The 12,736-nt window shown below is 42.3% G+C and overlaps 1 protein-coding gene across 1 annotated transcript in view; it reads right to left on the bottom strand.

Moving 5' to 3' along the window:
* Positions 1 to 11,315, bottom strand: part of LOC311136408 (dehydrogenase/reductase SDR family member 11) — a 57,471-nt gene extending 46,156 nt beyond the window's left edge. Inside the window, exon 1 of the mRNA XM_084170526.1 lies at positions 10,976 to 11,315. Within this exon, the coding sequence (XP_084026652.1) occupies positions 10,976 to 11,107 (132 nt within the window). The 5' untranslated portion in view covers positions 11,108 to 11,315. The remainder of the gene's footprint in view (positions 1 to 10,975) is intronic.
* Between the last annotated feature and the right edge of the window lie 1,421 nt (positions 11,316 to 12,736).

Here is a 12,736-nt window from a genome sequence, read left to right as displayed (position 1 = left end):
TTTTGATTTTCCCATGATGTCAAGCAAAGAGGCACTGAGTTTGAAGGTAGGCCTTGAAATACATCCACAGGTACACCTCCAATTGACTCAAATGATGTCAATTAGCCTATCAGAACCTTCTAAAGCCATGACATAATTTCTTGAATTTTCCAAGCTGTTTAAAGGCACAGTCAACTTAGTGTATGTAAACTTCTGACCCACTGGAATTGTGATACAGTGAATTATAAGTGAAATTATCTGTAAACAATTGTTGGAAAAATTACTTTGTATCATGCACAAAGTAGATGTCCTAACCGACTTGCCAAAACTATAGTTTAACAAGAAATTTGTGGAGTGGTTGAATAAACGAGTTTAATTGACTCCAACCTAAGTGTATGTACATTTCCGACTTCAACTGTATGTACGTATGGAGCATAATGTATTTACAGTTTTATTCACGTTTTCAAGTACTGGTGACAAATCATGCATTCCGATTCTTGCATAGATTGTAATGGACACATATGATGTGTGTAAAATACCTTTTTGAAGGTTCTACTGATTATAATGAGCTAATGCTAAGCTATTTGCCAGCTATGTGTGGCGCCATGTTTGTTGACATTATACAATGCATTCTGGGTGTCACGTAAACGTCTGTCAGACCAAAGATGTTATAACAAAATGAGGTGAAGGGATGGTTCACTCATCCTTCGAGTAAACTTCCGGAAGTGAATGATGGTAGACGAACACCCCCTTCAACATGCATACTACAAACAGACCAAACTCATCTTGTCTCCTCTTCTTATCTTTGGTTGACGCGAAAAAACAAACATGGCGGCTAGCACAAACTACCCATCGTCGGATGACTTTCAATTTTTTGAAAGTGTTTCACTCAATTATTTCGATTTATGGTGAGCTCACCCGTGATGTGATGAATTGTAAATAGTAATTGCTATTAGCTAATTCATATTATGGTTTCTGTCAGCCGAGAGTTAGCTAAATATGACTGCTTGTATTAAGTCAATCTTTCCTCAGTTAGCGCTAGGACTAATGTAGCCTACATTTTCCGGTTTGGATGATTGTGTCATGTTGTGCTACTTCTGTGAATGTCTGAACATTGCATCCAAAAATAAACTGGTCACTTTAAGGACATAACGTTGTAAGGGCTGTGTTTGTGCAAAAATGTTTCTGTGAAAAAACAGTGTGGCCAGCTTAAACGCTGACTGTTGCGTCAATAGAAACTGGATGTTCTAATTAGGCGTTCTAATCACACCGGTTTGAGCGTACGCTGCAGGGACCACTGTAGAATGATCACACCCGTGTGTTGGTACGTGTCAAAGGGTTAAAAGTGGTTTTAAAAATAGGTTATTTTTTACTCAAAGTTCCATGACATACAGTAAGGCATTGTTGGCAGAATAGATGGATGCAGTTCAATGCATGTTAATATAATTCACCAATACATTTCTTGGTAGTCCCAGAAATATTGCTATAAAGTTCTAAATCACAGCTGGCCTGGTACATTGTTTTCTGCCGCCACCCATTCGGGATGTACCGTTTAAATTTCAATGACTCAATATTTGGAACAAAAACGGACGACTGTAACTATAACTAAGGCTGGGAATGTCAATACAATCAAACTAGCAAGGGTAATGATCACAAGTCAGTCATAACGTGGCTAATAGGCTAGCGCACGTGTCAAACACAAGGCCCGTGGGCCGAATAGGACATACGAGAGTCTAAATGAAATTACTTTATGAAATTACATCTTCAATTGCGCTGCTTTCGTGTGTCCTGTTTACAGCGCGCAGCGGAGGGTCGCAGCATATTATGCACATCTGCAAGCCATGCAGCAAAAGCTGGACAAATGTTTCTCTCTTTTGTTAAAGTCAATAGCTAAAAACACGGGAGCCTAACGTTAGCTAGCTGCTGGGAGGATGTCATGTCACTGGAGGAGTGGTTGAGTGACCGACTTTTTCCCCTCATATTGTTTTTTGTTGGCTACAGCTAGAGCTGCTGCAGGTGTCATTTGGTTAGCGAGCAAGAAATGTGAATCGCTTTGCTAGCTAGCTATGCTGAACTTGAATGACTGTTATCCACAGTTAGCATATCTCTTAGTTGTCAATCAAATATATTTGGCATTGATCAAATGAGCAGGCAGGCAAGTTCCCATTCAGTTGACAAAACGTGGGTTGGGACGAGCATGAATTGGCAGGCAAGCTGCAGAAGGACGAGCAGGCTAGTATTCCCCATCGTTTATCAGTGCAATTTTGACGGCCAACTAGCTGAAAAAGTTTGAAAGGGTTTATCTAATGTTTCCTCGTTAGATTTTAGCTCATCTCTCTCTGGCTAGCATTAGTTGTTGATCTTGTTGTTGTTGATGTGCATATGCAACTGAGGGAGAGAGAGCCTACCTTTTCATGGTTGTTTGATCAATATGATTGTGAAGTTCTCAAAATGTAAGGACTTCCATGGTATTTACATATTTGCAGAAATCCATTCAGTTGTACTTCGTGGCTTTTGGCGATTGCGTTCTAATGATCTAAAGTCGTGCTGTTGCTACTGCCTGTAAACACACAGTCCAGTTCAAAGTGAGTGATGGCAGGCCCGTGTGGCAAATGGCTTATTTGCATATAGGTCCACTGTAGCACTGATTGGCTATGGCGCACTGGTCTGCGTAGACTCCGGTCCTGGCCAGGACAGATGGTTTTATTAACTGCAGTGTCTATTAATTGTCCAAACGCACGGCCGCTTTCCCACTCCATATTGCTATAGAATTTTCACAAATGCCTTACTATACAGTGCATTCAAAAGTATTCAGACCTTGACTTTTTCCATATTTTCTTACGTTACAGCCTTATTCTAAAATGGATTAAATTGTTTTTTCCCCCCCTCATCAATCTACACACAATACCCCATAATGACAAAGCAAAAATAGTTTTTTAGAAAATGTTGCAAATGTATTCAACTGAAATATTCAGACCCTTTACTCAGTACTTTGTTGAAGCACCTTTGGCAGCGATTACAGCCTCGAGTCTTCTTTGGTATGGCGCTACAAGCTTGGCACACCTGTATTTAGGGAGTTTCTCCCATTCTTCTCTGAAGATCCTCTCAAGCTCTGTCAGGTTGGATGGGGAGCGTTGCTGCACAGCTATTTTCAGGTCTCTCCAGAGATGTTCGATCGGGTTCAAGTCCGGGCTTTGGCTGGGCCACTCAAGGACATTCAGAGACTTGTCCCAAAGCCACTCCTGCGTTGTCTTGTCTGTGTGCTTAGGGTCGTTGTCCTGTTGGAAGGTGAACCTTCGCCCCAGTCTGAGGTCTGGAGCAGGTTTTCATCAAGGAGCTCTCTGTACTTTGCTCCATTCATCTTTCCCTCCATCCTGTCTCTCAGTCCCTGCCGCTGAAAAACATCCCCACAGCATGATGCTGCCACCATCATGCTTCTCCGTATGGATGGTGCCAGGTTTCCTCCAGACGTGATGCTTGGCATTCAGGCCAAAGAGTTCAGTCTTGGTTTCATCAGACCAGAGAATCTTGTTTCTCATGGTCTGAGAGTCCTTTAGGTGCCTTTTGGCAAACTCCAAGTAGGCTGTCATGTGCCTTTTACTGAGGAGTGGCCTCTGTCTGGCCACTATCATAAAGGCCTGATTGGTGGAGTGCTGCAGAGATGATTGTCCTTCTGAAAAGGTTCTTCCATCTCCACAGTGGAACTCTGAACATTGGGTTCTTGGTCACCTCCCTGACCAAGGCCCTTCTCCCCCGATTGCTCAGTTTGGCCGGGCGGCCAACTCTAGGACGGGTCTTGGTGGTTCCAAACTTCTTCCATTTAAGAATGATGGAGGCCACTGTGTTCTTGGGGACCTTCAAATGCTGCAGAATTTTTTTTGGTAGCCTTCCCCAGATCTGTGCATCGGCACAATCCTTTCTCGGAGCTCTACGGACAATTCCTTCGACCTCATGGCTTGGTTTTTGCTCTGACATGCACTGTCAACTATGGGACTTTATATAGACAGGTGTGTGTCTTTCCAAATCATGTCCAATCAATTGAATTTACCACAGGTGGACTCCAATCAAGTTGTAGAAACATCAAGGATGATCAATGGAAACAGGATGCACCTGAGCTCAATTTCGAGTCTCATAGCAAAGGGTCTGAATACTTATGTAAATAAGGTATCTGTTTATTTATTTATTTATAATACATTTGCAAAAATGTCTAGATTCTATGAATTTATGAAAAATGACCTATGTGCTCACTTCTCAGAAAATATTATTCCTGGGGGTGTAGATTCAAATAAGATTTCATGTTGCTAAAATGCAGTCAATTCCACTTTAAGGTGTATGAGGGTGTTGTTGTGTACTGTGAACGTGTCTCCGTTGCAGATCTCACCACGGGGAAATCGCACCATTATCAGATAGACTAGATGCAGTGGTTTGTCCGCTCAGAGCCCAATGAAAAATCATAAGTCAGTGGGAAAATGCTGTGGGTCAGACAAACTTCTGCCAATGAATTAGTGATGAGCAGATGAGCTATGAGTATGAAAAAAATTTATGCACTCACTAACTGTAAGTCACTCTGGATAAGAGCGTCTGCTAAATGACTAAAATGTAAAAATGTAATGAGCTGGGAGGTGAATTGACTCATCAAATACCCTACCTGCACTGCAGGTACCTCAACATGCTGACATATATTTTCAAGGACTGAATACACTGTTTGTTCAGGTCATAATAATAATAATAATAAAAACCTTTTCCCCAACAGGTAAAACTGTCTCGGTTAGCCAGAAGTAATTATCTCGCGAAAGTTTATCATATCCTTTTTTACTTCTGGGGGGAATGCCGTTAACAATTGTGATTACCTCTGTGCAAAGGAAGGAAGCGAAGTCTCCTCCCTCACAAACTGAAACTCTCAGACAAACTCCTCCCTTCCGCTAATTTCACCCGCATTTATCATGCCAAAAAAAATAAAAAAATAATTATAAACATACATTTTTACAATATAGCCAGCTTTGTGGCTGTGGAATCTGGTGGCTTTATCATCCGCACGCAGGCTTAAAAATCACTACACCAGTTTAAGCACCACCTTCGCCCAATCCTGATTCGTCCAAATAATCAATAACGAAAACCCAAAACCAAGAACTACTGCTGATTGTAATCACATAATTCTATGTGAGCCTTGACAGATTCTCACCGTTTCATCTGTCCACAAGAATCTGTCCACGAAAGATTACATGTGGGATGATAGGATGAAGAGATACATCGGTCACATTGAAAGATTTGTTGTGTCAAGAATATGATTATGTCTTGTGTAGTTTTGACATACAGTAAAAGGTAGGACAAAAAGGGCAGAACTCCTACACCTACAAGATATTGTATTTGTTGGACCTTTGCTACTCAACTAAAATCCTAGCTTGACACTCCAGTGGCACCACAGTAAAAGCCTCACAGATACAATGGGTAGCGGACTGGGGCCGGGCAGAGAGACGACACTATTCACAATCCACTGACTGAGCCCCAAGCCTTGTCCGAGATCTGTTTGTGTTTTCTTGCCAACTACTACGGTCGATTGGTCACTTGGCATGACAATGACCATAGGATTTGGCAAGACAGCACAAACAGATCTGGAAGCAGGCTACTGAGCCCCATCTAACGCCACAGGAATGAGGAGCCAGAGCAGGGAAAATACTCACTAACTTTCTACAGTGTCAGCTACAGTCCTTTGAAACATGATTGAACACCTTTTTACACCTCCCGGACTGAACGGGCACTAAAGCTAAGCCTGAAAAGCATCCCACTATCCCTGTCTACATGACCCAAGGGAGGGCCATTCACAATCCATCCACATTGCTGCTGAGTCTATTTCTGAGCACTGACATGACAGTCAGAAGAAAATACACTGATTTGTTTGTCAAGACAATCCACGGGTGATTCAGGTGAAATCTCTTTGTGGAAGAGACATCATTTTTCTGATAGCTCCGAGACCAAAATAACTTGTCATGGGCTTCTCTTCTGGAGTCTTCTGAGGCCATGCTGAGTAATCAAATATATTTTTTGAGGTAAATAGCTCCTGTTTGATTGCTTCTTGTAGAAGAGTCAAACCGAGAGAGAAAGAGGGAGAGGGAGAGAACATGAGCCAATCCCTTCCCAAAGGAACAATCTAGAACTCAAGTCAACAATGTTGTTGGACATTACATTTTAACCCTGGTACAGTGAAACCAGTGGTCCGGACTGACCAGGGCCATGTACCACAAAAGCTCTGCTGACAGGCTGACATTAACACAGAGCTAATCAAAGGATTCAACCACATACTCCTGGAGCTTTACGGTGCTGTAAAAGGCTAAAAAAAAGTTGGCTGTCATGTCAAATGCATTTTGCCTGTGTGATTTATAAACCTATGTTCCCTCAAGGCAAGTTTGGCAACCCCAGTAGATAGCCTAGATTTCTAACCTTTAACACCTCACAGAGAACTTCAGATTTAAGATATAGGCCAGGCACAGCAGCACAGAACACTACTCCTATCACAGCAGGCCAGGGCCAGACCAATCCTCCTCAGCTTCCTATCAGATCCTACCCTTCACAAGCAGAGCAAAGCCAATTATACCCTTACATACTGTACACTGGCCCATCTTTGGCAAACATGACAGACTGGACTGGGGGGCTGTTTAGGAAAATCTGATATTGGCCTTATATCAATTAGATTTGCATCCTCTCTCCTCCGTCCTCTCATCTCGCCAACTGAGACAGGGGGCTGGGGCCCCTCCCTCTCTGTTAGCCCCTCCCCCCCACCCCCTTCAAGCCAAGGTCAGTGGAATATTCTAGCTGAATTATTTCACACTAGATCCAAGGATGACACCATGATCCTCCTGCTGGACCTGCATCATGCCTAGACCGCCACTCACACATTTTCTAGGAATCGGCTGAGCCCAAAGTGCAGCCACTCATAGATTAAATGACAAACACCCTCACTGACCCCCCCCCCCCCCAACCTCCCCCTGCCCTGAGCCACACTGAAACCAGTCTCAGTGCATAGGTTTAGTCCTGTGTGGTTTGTGGTACTGTTGTTAAGAGTGTGGCGCTAAAAATGTATGCACTCACTGTACAGTAAAGGTCCAGTAATATTGTCACAACCACGAGTTAGATGCCTTTTTACCCAATTTCTCAGCTGAATCTTGAATCCTCTTTGGCCCAACCTGCTATCACGCTAAGTTTGCGCATGCCACGGAGGGCCAAAAGTAATCTTACCGTTATAAATTGCTTGTCGGCCCGTGTGGGGAAATTTACGAGGTGTCGGGAGCTGGGGCTTTCGTTCCAACACAGATTTCTTTAAAATGTTGCTTTAGATAAGTTAGTCTGCTAAGTGGCATATACAGTATTAAATTAGAGTGCAATGTATGACATATGTGGGTGCAACTGCTGAAACATGGCAGAGCAAAGCAGGACAAATGCATCAATATTTGTTGCTTAGGCTGAATCTATTCTCATTCTTTACCAATCAAACTGATTGAGAGTCTAAGAAATTCTTAACATTCAACCCCCCAAAGTTCAGTAAAAGAAAAAAAAGAAAAATAGACTTCCAAAATATATATATTTATATATTTTGGAAGTCTGTTCCCAAGTATTCCCACAAATAAAAAAAATTGATATGTGATTGTGTGTCAATGTATGAAATGATTGTATATGAAAATAATCTATTTTTGGGCTTAGTTGTGGTGAATTTGGGCTCCCGAGTGGTGCAGTGGTCTAAGGCACTGCATGTCAGTGCTTGAGGCGTCACTATAGACCCCCTGGTTCGATTCCAGGCTGTATCACAACCGGCCGTGATTGGGAGTCCCATAGGGCGGCGCACAATTGGCCCAGCGTCGTCCGGGTTTGGCTGGTGTAGGCCGTCATTGTAAATAAGAATTTGTTCTTAACTGACTTGCCTAGTTAAATAAAGGTAAAATAAATAAATAAATAAAATTTGCAGGCCCCCGACAAAAATCTACCCGCGGCTGAACAAAAATATAAAAACGCAACAATTTCAAAGGTTTTACTGAGTTACAGTTCAAATAAGGAAATCAGTGAATTGAAATAAATGAATTAGGCCCTAACCTATCAATTTCACTTGACTGGGAATACAGATATGCATCTGTTGGTCACAGATAACTTTTTTTAAAAGGTAGGGGCGTGGATCAGAAAACCAGTCAGTATCTGGTGTGACCATAATATGCCTCATGCGGCGCGACACATCTCCTTCGCATAGAGTTGATCAAGCTGTGGAATGTTATCCCACACCTTTTCACATGTTGCGTTTATATTTTTTATATTCAGTATAGTTGCTTACCCCTGGTCTAAGTAATAAATCACAATTGTCGTTCTGTGTAACACCCAAAGGGGACTGGAGAACAACAAAACAAACCCATCAGCCTGTCTGTGACACAACTAACCTAAATGCACTAGCCTAAATGTAGCCCACGGCACTTTGCTTTTATGTGACAGTCAAAGAGCTCCTGAATGTAAACAACCACTTAGCAAGGCCAGCACATGCATACAATCCATGAATGCATAGGCTAGTCGCTAGTGAATCTTCTTAGTTAAGTCACTGAAACATAAGGTCTCAACTTACTATCATAGGATTTCATTAAGAGGCTATATTGAATCACCTTGGTAATTACTATAGCATTATGCAAGGTAAGCGGTCACCACAGTCCTACTGTAGCTACATAAGGTATGTGGGCCAGGAACGGATAGAGGGCTAAAAGAAACATGATTAGGCTACTTGCAGATCTGTGCCTGAGTCTTATGAGTTCTACTTGCATTTAGTATCAGTTTGTGCTCCATATAGCCTAACCTACCTATAAGGCCATTGAGCCCTGGGTTTTTCCTGACCATGTGACCTGACCAGCAAAAACTCAGGGGCGGGGCCTAGTTATAGTTTGGGTCAGGAATCTTTCATCAATGCAATCCACAGTGAATTATTGGTTGGGTATGCCATTCTGGGCTAGATATCAGTTTCAATTAGAGAATGGGGTGGTTCAATGTGAGAATGGGTTGTTCAATGTCAATGATTTCAGTAATGGCCTGGCTGCTGCTTCTTGGAAGCCAAGTTGCTCCTATTCCTGCAGGCAGCCCTTGGCGACCATACATCTCCCTCCATCTCATTATACTCTCCTTTTCTGTTTTCAACCCTTTTTCTACCCTCTCAGAGACAATGGCCTTTACTGCTGTCTCTGCCTGTGTCAACTCCACTCATTCAGGCTTCAAAGAACACAGCACTCTTGGGATATGGAGCCTACATTGTACTCATCACACCATTTTCCCCAAGTAGAAAAAGAGCACCAAAGGAGGAAGTAGAGAACAATTGAATAGCGATGGACACATGAAATTCGGTTCCCTAGTTCAGTTTGTGAGAAATCTACAAAATACGTTTTGCTTTCACAAGACCTGAAAATAACCGTTTAAGGAAGCGATATGTGAGATGCATATTCTACATGACGTTAGCAAGCTAACTTGTTTACAACTGGCAAAAAGTTCCAAAGCGACTCGCGCTGCTGCGTCACAATGCCTGGTACTCTGGTCCTGGATCTTGGCCTTGCTACTCACGCAGGTCCAGGATTAGTTTCAGCCAGGGTTCGTTTTCATTTCACACATCCTTTATATTCGCAGATCAGGGTACCAAACGCTCTAGGATCCAGACCGTACAGAGATATGTGAAAGTGCCCTAGTTACAACCCCAACTTTAAGTCAGAGCATACCTTTCTTGGCACTGTTACAACCAGTCCCCAGTGTGGGCATGGCAGAGGGGGTAAAATACCAGCTTTGTCCCACCTTCCCTTCAGCTCAAACACAGACAACGCTCAGAGGCCTCATAAAAGTGATGCAGTCGGTCCCAGAGAGGGGGAGTTGAACGCTTGTTGCTCAGTCTTCACCCTCCAGCCTCCACACAATCTGACATCTTTCCCTCACTCGCCAAATATTTGGCCAACTAGAGCTGGCCTGTGGTTGTAAAAGTGCCATTGGAATCTTGTGTAAAACCAAGCCTATTCTAACACAGAACAAATAGCCAATTGCTTAATGTCTTTTTAACAATTTGCTTTGTGGTCAAGCAAGGTGTCAGAACTAGTCAATCAACAATACTATCAAAAGGTAGTGACTTGTAGAATAATAAAATGCAATAATAGAATTATAACAATTTGTTGTAGGTAAGTAATGGAATAACTCCAAACTTTTCATAGTGGAGGGAGTCTTCCTTATGAATGGAAGAGGGTAAGGCTGGTCTAGGCTATAGGTTGCAACGCCCTGTAATGGCACTCAGTCACTGCTCTAGTTTCTGATTAATCCAGAGGAACTAGGCTAAGTGTATGTGGAGTCTTTCAAATGTCATGGATTGGGGACCATTCTGCCCTAGCCTGGAGCAGTTACAAATATTCATTTGTTTTAGAAGACAGTGATACAATGTTGACAAGACATGCCACATCTGTTTAAATCTGAGGAAAGAGAGAATGTGTATAACTGAACAAGAGACAAATAATAGTGACTACTAGCTATGTAGTTACGTTTTTTTACATTTAAATGGTGCATGAAGATTTCTTAGAAAATACCAGGACTGGAATTATTCTGTGAATAATGTTAATAACAGCCTTTAGGCTACTTTAAATGCAGTTTGCAATCTCTTTGATAAAACAAACAAAACAACAACAATAAATATGACAGCAAATTGCATTAAATCAATGCAACTCGCATGTAAGGATTGCGTAAAATATGTTTAAAAGGTTACATTTATTTCAATTGGCTAGGCCAACAATGTCAATCACAAATATGTATTTTTTCACTGAAGGCTAGAAGGCTGGCTAACGCTAGCTACTGTATCATAGATAATCCAGTGAGAAAAATAGCTAGCTAGCCACTGCCAACTAGCTGCAAACTGGTCTTTTGGCGCACTTCAGCCATCCGAGGGACTGTTGTAGTTTACTACTGTGAATGATTGCGACAGTTCTCACTTTTACATTGTTTGATATTTGCTCACCTCTATCTTGTCAACATTCCTGGCACATCCGACAACCTTCATGCCGTGTTGGACAAGTGCCCGTGCAACTGCGGCTCCAATCCCGACCGAGGCTCCAGTCACGAGAGCTACTCTGCCTTTCCAGCGCTCCATTTCAATTATTTATTTAGCTATTACAAAGACTAGTTTTACAAATGGTGTAGTAGGACGATAAATTTAGTTTACCTAACTATGTCTGTTCAATAGTGACAATATACATAATAGTTACTTATGTTATATAGGGCGTTGAACCCTCCCTAATCCTGTTTTCGCATCCAGGAAAAGGCACCGTGCGGAAACCGAAATCCCAGCGCTCGGGATTAAATATTAAATGACATTCATTGCGCTATGTGTATGTGTTTGGTTGACGTCCCCTCCCGCTTCTTTATTTTACGGCTCTTACGTTTGCAGTCCTCAAACTCTCCCCTGCTTTGCCCTCATCAGTTGTGAAAAGTACTTAAGTAAAAATACTTTAAAATACTACTTAAGTCGTTTTTTCGGGGGTATCTGTACTTTACTATTTATATTTTGGACAACTTTTTATTTTACTCCACTACATTCCGTTGTTACATTTTGAATGTTTAGCAGAACAGGAAAATGGTCTAATTCAAACATGTATCAAGCGAACATCCCTGATCATCCCTCTGATCTGGTGACTAAACACAAATGCTTTGTTTGTATATTATGTCTGAGTGTTGGGGTGTGGCTCTGGCTATCCATAAATACATTTAAAAAAGACAATCCTGCTGTCTGATTGGCTTAATATAAGGAATTTGACATTATTTATACTTACATATAAAGTGCATTCGGAAAGTATTCAGACCGCTTGACTTTTTCCACATTTTGTTACGTTACAGCCTTATTCTAAAATGGATTAAACAAAAAATGTCCTCGTCAATCTACACACAATACCCCATAATGACAAAGTGAAAACAGGTTTTTTGACATTTTTGCAAATATATTAATAAATATGCATTTTAATGAGGGAAATAAGTATTTGACCCCTCTGCAAAACATGACTTGGTGGCAAAACCCTTGTTGGCAATCACAGAGGTCAGACGTTTCTTGTAGTTGGCCACCAGGTTTGCACACATCTCAGGAGGGATTTTGTCCCACTCCTCTTTGCAGATCTTCTCCAAGTCATTACGGTTTTGAGGCTGACGTTTGGCAACTCGAACCTTCAGCTCCCTCCACAGATTTTCTATGGGATTAAGGTCTGGAGACTGGCTAGGCCACTCCAGGACCTTAATGTGCTTCTTCTTGAGCCACTCCTTTGTTGCCTTGGCCGTGTGTTTTGGGTCATTGTCATGCTGGAATACCCATCCACGACCCATTTTCAATGCCCTGGCTGAGGGAAGGAGGTTCTCACCCAAGATTTGACGGTACATGGCCCCGTCCCTTTGATGCAGTGAAGTTGTCCTGTCCCCTTAGCAGAAAAACACCCCCAAAGCATCATGTTTCCACCACCATGTTTGACGGTGGGGATGGTGTTCTTGGGGTCATAGGCAGCATCACTCCTCCTCCAAACACAGCGAGTTGAGTTGATGCCAAAGAGCTCCATTTTGTTCTCATCTGACCACAACACTTTCACCCAGTTCTCCTCTGAATCATTCAGATGTTCATTGGCAAACTTCAGACAGGCCTGTATATGTGCTTTCTTGAGCAGGGGGACCTTGCGGGCGCTGCAGGATTTCAGTCCTTCACGGCGTAGTGTGTTACCAATTGTTTTCTTGGTGACTATGG

This window comes from Coregonus lavaretus, assembly GCF_964263955.1.
Source record: "Coregonus lavaretus genome assembly, chromosome: 10".
NCBI lineage: Eukaryota > Metazoa > Chordata > Actinopteri > Salmoniformes > Salmonidae > Coregonus > Coregonus lavaretus.
The sequence above is the reverse complement of the archived record's forward strand: the minus strand, read 5'-3'. Positions and strand labels throughout refer to the sequence as shown.